The sequence below is a fragment of the Poecilia reticulata genome, linkage group LG5, assembly GCF_000633615.1.
Source record: "Poecilia reticulata strain Guanapo linkage group LG5, Guppy_female_1.0+MT, whole genome shotgun sequence".
NCBI classification, from domain to species: Eukaryota; Metazoa; Chordata; class Actinopteri; order Cyprinodontiformes; family Poeciliidae; genus Poecilia; species Poecilia reticulata.
Window position 1 is genome coordinate 17852250 of NC_024335.1, and position 7676 is coordinate 17859925.

A 7676-nucleotide genomic window follows, 5' to 3' on the forward strand; every position below is an offset into this window, starting at 1 on the left:
ATAATAATAATAATAATAATAATAATAATAATAATAATAATAATAATAATAATAATAATAATAATAATAATAATAATAATAACTTTCTTCAACATGATCTTCTTTGTCCTGAAATACGTCATTCAGTGCGTGTCCTGAAGGGGGAGGTGTTGTCTCGTGGTTTGGGGCATTGCACCAGCAATCTGCCACAGAAGAAGTCATTCAGCTTCTCTAGGAACTATGGCGGCCGCCTTGAGAGGAACGGTAGTAGCATTGGCCAAGGTGAGTGCTGCGAGGGTGCTGACAGTTTAACAGGGTTATTACATCTGTTAGAACGGAGAAGTGAGGTTGGTCAAGCTCAGGCAAAGGGGTTTATTTCAGCTGTCACAGAAACGGCAGGAAACTTCAACTTGTGTCATGTGTGTCTAATCAAGAGCCCCCTCGGAGAATTGAGACACACCATAGCAAAGTTTAACAACAAAACAAAAACGGTTTCTTCTAATTTTGGTGGTCAATAGAGCAGAATTATCTTCCTGTATTGTATCTGTTAGTTATTAAAAGTATCTCAGCCGTTCTGGGAGATCATGCTAGTTTTATTTATTTGCTAATTGTTATATAACTGGAAAATATCAAAGTAACGGATCAATCTAATTTTCAACAGTCGAAGGTTTTCTTACCTGTTTTAAGGTTGGACTTCAAAGTCACACCCACGACCACACCCTTCATCCCTCCTAGCGTCCAGCTAACCCACCCATCCACCCGTGGCTTTTTTGGATGATGATCTTTTATCACACAGGCATCACTGTAATATGTATTTGATTACTTTATCTCTAAGTGGAGCTGCATCTCATAAATGACTTAAAACAGTAAAGTTTGTGTAATTAGCACATTTGCTTAAATATGACACGTCAGAATCAGATTTATTGGCCAAGACTGTGTGCACAAGCAAAGAAGGAGTTAGTTTGTTTTTTTTTTAATGGGAGAAGATGATCCCCAGTTTCACCTTTACTTGTATGCAGTTGTTAGTACTGTAATATGAAACAACAACGTTTTTATATGCAAACAGAGAATTTGCGCAAGTATCCTGCAATCATATGTAAATCATTATTTACATCTTGCGGTTTCTGAACAAGTCAAGTCAGATAAGAGCTTCATATCTTTAAAATTAAACGCGGAAAGGTTGGAATTGTTGAAGTTGCTCACTTTGGAAAAAACCCTCCTGGGATTTGAGTAATTTATTGCAGGAGAAAAACAATGGAAAATCCCAGCTTTCCCCCCCTTTTTTTAAATGTTTTTAAATTTTTGTGATAGTGGAAAAATTTTATCTATTCACAATTTGCTGCTGTAACTTTGTGCTTGTTGACATTTCTTAGGGCCTGGGAGGCGCCCGCTTACATCAGCTGGTCTCTAGACCTCTAAGTGTTTCTGCAAATCTTTGTGGACCCGAAACCTCACCAGCCCGTGCTGATAGTACCTTCAAAGTCACTATGATTCCAGGTGACGGAGTGGGACCTGAGCTGATGACTGCAGTCAAGGACGTCTTTAAGGTACAGCATTGGAGTAATGGCCTCCTCCCTCCTGTTTCCATAGAATGTGCAGTCAGAGTCAGTGATATTAACATCGAGACAGTTTGACAGCTTCATAGGTTCATATTGGTGTTTCTTTAATACAAATGTTATTTTTCCTTTAGGCAGGTGACATCCCTATTGAATTCGATGAGTTCTTTGTGAGTGAAGTGCAGAACAGGGCATCTGACGAAAAATTGGAGAAATTATTGGACTCGATGAAAAGCAACAAAGTGGCTATTAAAGGTAGGGTCTCTTTTTCTGCAGCTCTTCAGTCACTAAGAATATGTGATTTGAAATGTGTCATAAAGTGGGTTCATATGGGTCTGATAGAGCATGAAATGTCATCCACATATATTTTAAGTCTGGATAAGTATACAAAATCTGTTTGTAGACTTTAAAAAGATTCATCCATCCAATCATACTTGTTCCAAACTTTTGCCATGAATAAAACAAAGAATAGAGTTGGCATCCAAATCATATTCACTTTATTGTGAAACGCAACAGATTTTAAATTGTTTCTCTTTCATTTCATGGGGGAGTGTAATAGATATGTTTGAACTCTGACAATATATTCTGTTACCTCTGCCTAAGGGTATTGTTGTTCTTCTAACTCTCGTCTTTGCGAAAGCTTCTTTAAGATCCGGGTCCGCTCAGTTGTCTTTGAAGCATCCTGTAGTCTCCGATCCAGCAGCAGGCGCTGTTGTAACACTTAACACATTGCCTCAGACATATTACGATCTGCTTGAGCAGAAGAGATGGAAAGTAAGGCAGGGACATTTAAACCAGCTGTAAGATCAGCGTTCTCCTTCAGCTGCCACTGCACCGCCTGGCAGCTAATGGTTTACATGTAACTGGGTGTTTTCACTCTTCATGACGTTCTGGATCAGCTGACTGGTTACTGGCATGTCATTTTTATTGGACTGCCAGCATTCTGTCTGAGGCTGTGATTACACAGAGCAGCTAAAACAGTGACACCTTGGTCAACGTAACGGAAGCCTTTTGCAAGTATAAAGCGCTCTGAACTACAAATAGCATAAATCTAATAAACACTGCTTACCGTATATTCTGCTCTAAAATATTGTCTGAATTTGTGTGTGTGATTAAGTTTCACAAAATAATCCTGATGCAAAATATTCATTCTGTTACGTATAGCAAAAGACTTTATTAGGTTTTTATTGTTTTAGATTTTTTTTTTGCACTACTAGCCTTCAGTAGATAGTAATTTAACAGGATTGTGATTATGATTTTAATCAGGTTTTTTTTGTCATATCCATCCACCCATCCATCCAAATATCTGCTGTAACTTTATAATGCATAATAAACTTTAGCATATCTGCTTTTTATGTTTTTTTGGGGTTTTTTTTGTCAACCAGGAAAGATTCACTCCCCAATGGAGAACAAAGGGGAGTTGGCGTCTTTTGAAATGAAACTAAGGTAATTACTTAGAAACCCTTTAAAAAAATAAAATAAAAATGTGTATCTGCTGCGTTTAAACGTCACCATACATCTCGGTTGTTTCCCCAGGCGCACACTGGACCTGTTTGCTAACGTGGTCCATGTGAACAGCCTGCCCGGCTACAGCACTCGCCATAACAACCTGGACCTCGTCATCATTCGTGAGCAGACCGAGGGGGAGTACAGCTCCCTGGAGCACGAGGTAAACAGTTCCCGTCAAGTCTACTGCCGCCAGACAACCTGAGAAACGCATCTAATAACTCTAGTTGAATGTTGTAGTTTTCTTTTCTTGTTCTTCAACTGAAACCATCACCGTGTAACTGTTCGTAGAGTGTGCCCGGCGTGATCGAATGTTTGAAGATTATCACTAGAGAGAAGTCACGACGCATCGCCAAGTTTGCCTTTGACTACGCCACTAAGACGGGTCGAAGCAAGGTCACAGCAGTTCACAAAGCAAACATCATGTGAGGGCTTCTTTAGGACAAATTACTCAAAACATTTGAATTCGTTTTCTTTTGTCTGTTGGTTTTTATAACTTTATCAATTGCGGTGACAATTTGTGTCACAATTACAGCAATGTCCATCCTTATCTTTTGTGTTATTCCAGGAAACTAGGCGATGGGCTGTTTCTGCAGAGTTGTGCAGAGGTGGCGGAACTGTACCCCAAAATCAAATATGAGAACATAATCATTGATAACTGTTGCATGCAGGTATTTACAGCCTTGTTTTTATTGTGCGTTATTTCTCTCTACCTCGCCACACTACAGTATCGCCATGGTCTTTTGTGTTGTATTTTCTTTCTTCTTCTTTTTTTCAACTTTAATTTAAGATTTACTTGTTTCATTCTTCCAGCTGGTTCAAAACCCCTACCAGTTTGACGTACTGGTCATGCCTAACCTTTACGGAAATATCATTGATAACCTGGCAGCAGGACTGGTTGGGGGAGCCGGAGTCGTTCCAGGGGAAAGTTACAGTGCAGAATATGCTGTTTTTGAAACTGTGAGTTTCTGTAATAAATCAAGTTCTTCTGTTTGAATCAAAGTTTGGTGAGTCTGTGACGCTTCTGTCGCATACACCGTGAGGGCAGAAACTAGACATGCAAGAGTTAAAGTAATAAATTAATCTGTGTTGTTTTTAGATAAATCAAATTTCATCATCAACATCAACACATTCCACATTCTTGAATAAACAGCTTTCTAAATAATAGATATTGTTATATTTGAATAAACAATATTAAATCTGGTTTAACGGATCTAGTGGTGAACCACAAGGTTCCATGCTGGACCCTAAAGGTTAAAAGTGTAAATGCATGAGCCTACAGTTGTCAACTTATAGTTTATCTGCTTGTTATCAAACTTTTATTTTCTACTCATTTACTTTGACTCTTCAAATCCTGAATCAAAAATAATGATCACACTATTCATTCTTGCTTAAGGGTACAAAATTAGTTTGGTGAAAGGGGGAAACGTGGCATTAGGGACAGTTTGTATTACTGCATTTTCATTGGTTGCTTAATTTCCTGCCTTTTTTTTTCCCCTCCAGGGAGCTCGCCACCCCTTTGCGCAAGCAGTGGGCAGGAACATCGCCAACCCTACAGCAATGCTCCTCAGTGCTGCTAACATGCTGAAGCACCTCAAGTGAGTTTCCTAATCTATTTAAGAACAGCCACAGAACACGCCGTTTCCTGGCCTGCCTTTTAACTTTTACTGTATTCTGCTCCAGTCTGGAGTACCACTCCCAAATGGTGTCAGAAGCTGTCAAGAAAGTCATCAAACAGGGAAAGGTAACATAGTTATGTCTGTGCTACTCGATGGGTTTGAAGAATTCATGCTTATTAATGAAACTCATGCTCTTTAAATAACATACTTTTATGCTCCAGTTTGCAGGTCAGTAACTGAAAATGTTATCTTTCCATGCATCATGTGCATATAGTATAGTATAAGAATCAAATTCCAGTTTGTTTTTATTGAGCAAGTCTGAACTGAACTTTTTTTTTTTGTGGTGTAACATTAGCAGTTCTTGACCTGCAAATTTAACAACCTGACTAATAACTTGTGTGTTGGAGAGCCTTTGATTCACTGACGTCTGGGTCAGCCCTGTGCATTTCTATTATGCTTTATTTTTATATTTATATTTCTTTAGAGTTTGAAACTAACATTTTTACTCACTGTTGTCCATAATTATCGACTTCTTGCAGGTCATATTTTCTGTCCATGATCTACAGGTTTAAGAGACAAAGTAAAGTGCAAACAAAACACCCATGATGACCCAATAACACCAAACAAAGTAGTGAATAATAAAACGCACACCACTGAATTAAATATATATATATTTATTTATTTATTTTATTTTTTGCACTACTAGCCTTCAGTCGATAGTAATTTAACAGGACTGAACAGGATTGTGTTAAATTACTTTATATATATATATATATATATATATATATATATATATATATATATATATATGCAACCTAACGGTGCAAGTTAGGTTTAAATATATTGCTTATTAGACTTGTTTTATAATTACTTTAATATTTGTAAATGTAAATTAATAATCTCCACAAAAATTGTGCCACTTGGGAAAACAAACTGTAATTGTCTCCAAATAGTGAGCTTCATTTCCTGAAACAGAAACTAAGATCTTACCAGACAAATTGGTTGCATATTATTTGAAAATAATCAGGCCAAGAATTTTACCCTGGGGTATACCTGGATTAATAAAAAAAAATAATAAAAAATTATCTGTTCAATAAAATATCCTCCAGGAATAATGTGAACAAAACGTGAATTGGCATTAATTTAAATTCACTGAGTGCCTTATGAAACGCCACAACTTTCTCCAAAACATTACAAAAAGTTGGTGAAATATTGTGGTAATATGGCCCAATATTTTAGCCGCCCCAGATTTGGTCATTAGTGTGTGCTGAATGCGAGAAGCATGCTACTGTACGGGTACAGCATGTTACTGAATCCCAGCAGCGTTGCTCGTATTGATGCATTAATTGCAGCAGTGCAACCTCCTCCAACACCAGCTCCCACCACCCCAGCCTGCCGTTTGTCGTGAAACTAATGGCAAATATCAAAATCCTTAAAAAACTGGCCTCATGTCACCCGTTTGCTCCTCCGCTTCTTTTCCTGTCACTCCCGTCCGACCCTGCACCCCGCTGACCTCTGTGTGTCTGTCTGTTTGCATACGTGTGTTTTGTGCACATCCCAGGTTCGAACACGAGACCTCGGCGGGTACTCTACCACTGGCGACTTTGTGCAAGCAGTAGTGGAGAACCTGCGACACCGACCCACCGAATAAGATCCTCCCTGCCGCTCCTCTTCCTCGTGTTGCCTTAAATGTGGACCTTGATCCTAACATGACCTGAAGGCATGTTAAGACTGAAAACCCTCCCCACTTCCATATTTGTGTCCCATCTGTGTTACTTTACTTTGACATTAGTGGCCTTCAATGTTTATGTTTAATGTGATTGAACTGATGTAAAAGCAGTGATTTGTGACAAAAATACACAGTTTATGCAGATTTCCATCCCATATTTTTTGTCTTCTGTTTCCTCTCCCTGCCTGCAGTCCCTTTACCTCCATAACCACTCTCAACATTAGCATTTCCATTATTTTGGGTTATGTTAATAGGTAAACTTATGTTACAGGTTTAATCTAATCAGTTCCTTGCGGTTTTCCTAAATGGACATAATCTAAGCTGCTATATGAGGGTTGTCTCTTTAGTGTTTTCCCAAACCTGATGTAGAAAAGTATTTTCATTTTCAGACTTTATTCTAGTTCGTCAAGGGTTAAAATAAAGTTTTTTTTTTGCCACATCATAACTATATTTTAACATTTTGACTTTCAGTATTTTGTTTTTTGGCACAAACACATTCCAAAATAAAATGACAGTTTTAGAGCTTTTAGTTTTTTGTCCATCTCTAATATATGGTGGTTTAAACATTGATATTTTTGTTTGTTTTTACAAACAGTATTAAAGCATCAGTTTACACTAAGTGTTTCAAAAACCCCCGATTAATTAGAATTAGAAGTAGAATTCAACTTTGTTGTTGCACATGTCACAAGTACAAAGCAACAAAATGGCAAGAATCTTAGATTTTGAAATGAAACGGATCTACTTTAGTTCAGATGCCATCAAAATGAATCAAATGTTATGTTAGCCAAGCATTTTCTTCAAATACTTTGCACTCAGATGTTCTAAATATTGTTTTAAAAAAACAGATTTTTAAAAAATTCTGCAATTTGGCATATAAAAAGTGCGGAGTTTTGAAATGGAAAATGAATAGGAACCCTTTAAAGTGTCGCTGCATTCCTGGTAACATATGGTAACATATGATATGCTTGTGCCTTTGTGGACTTTTCACTTTACGTTTATTCATTATATTGTAGCTTAGAAAGGCAAACATTCCAGTCAGTAATGAAGAACACATAACTTAGTAAGAAAACAACCAAATAAAGTCCTAATTGATGTAAGGAAGATGGACCTTATGCAGAAATCCGTAAACTATCCATGTTTCTAATTTTTCTGTCACGAGCTACATTTTAACTTTGCTTACTGATAAGAAATCCTTTTAGATATTCTGCACATATCCATGTTTACAGAAAGTTATTTGCTTCACAAAGATCTAGCTGCTTTGTGAAGCAGCTAGATCATCTTATTACA

General features: G+C 37.5%; 1 protein-coding gene across 2 annotated transcripts in view; it reads left to right on the forward strand.

Annotated features, from left to right (window-relative positions):
- Positions 1 to 159: 159 nt before the first annotated feature.
- The window catches only part of idh3b (isocitrate dehydrogenase (NAD(+)) 3 non-catalytic subunit beta), a 10434-nt gene continuing 2917 nt past the window's right edge, over positions 160 to 7676 (forward strand). Inside the window, exons 1-11 of one of the 2 annotated variants that reach the window (XM_008409511.2) lie at positions 160 to 261; positions 1353 to 1526; positions 1670 to 1790; positions 2921 to 2981; positions 3072 to 3204; positions 3333 to 3466; positions 3610 to 3712; positions 3855 to 4001; positions 4545 to 4639; positions 4725 to 4785; positions 6222 to 6546. In XM_008409511.2, the coding sequence (XP_008407733.1) occupies positions 220 to 261; positions 1353 to 1526; positions 1670 to 1790; positions 2921 to 2981; positions 3072 to 3204; positions 3333 to 3466; positions 3610 to 3712; positions 3855 to 4001; positions 4545 to 4639; positions 4725 to 4785; positions 6222 to 6311 (1161 nt within the window). In that variant the 5' untranslated portion in view covers positions 160 to 219 and the 3' untranslated portion in view covers positions 6312 to 6546. Of the gene's footprint in view, positions 262 to 1352; positions 1527 to 1669; positions 1791 to 2920; positions 2982 to 3071; positions 3205 to 3332; positions 3467 to 3609; positions 3713 to 3854; positions 4002 to 4544; positions 4640 to 4724; positions 4786 to 6221; positions 6547 to 7676 lie in introns of those variants that run through there. The other variant, XM_008409512.2, reaches the window with a different exon arrangement.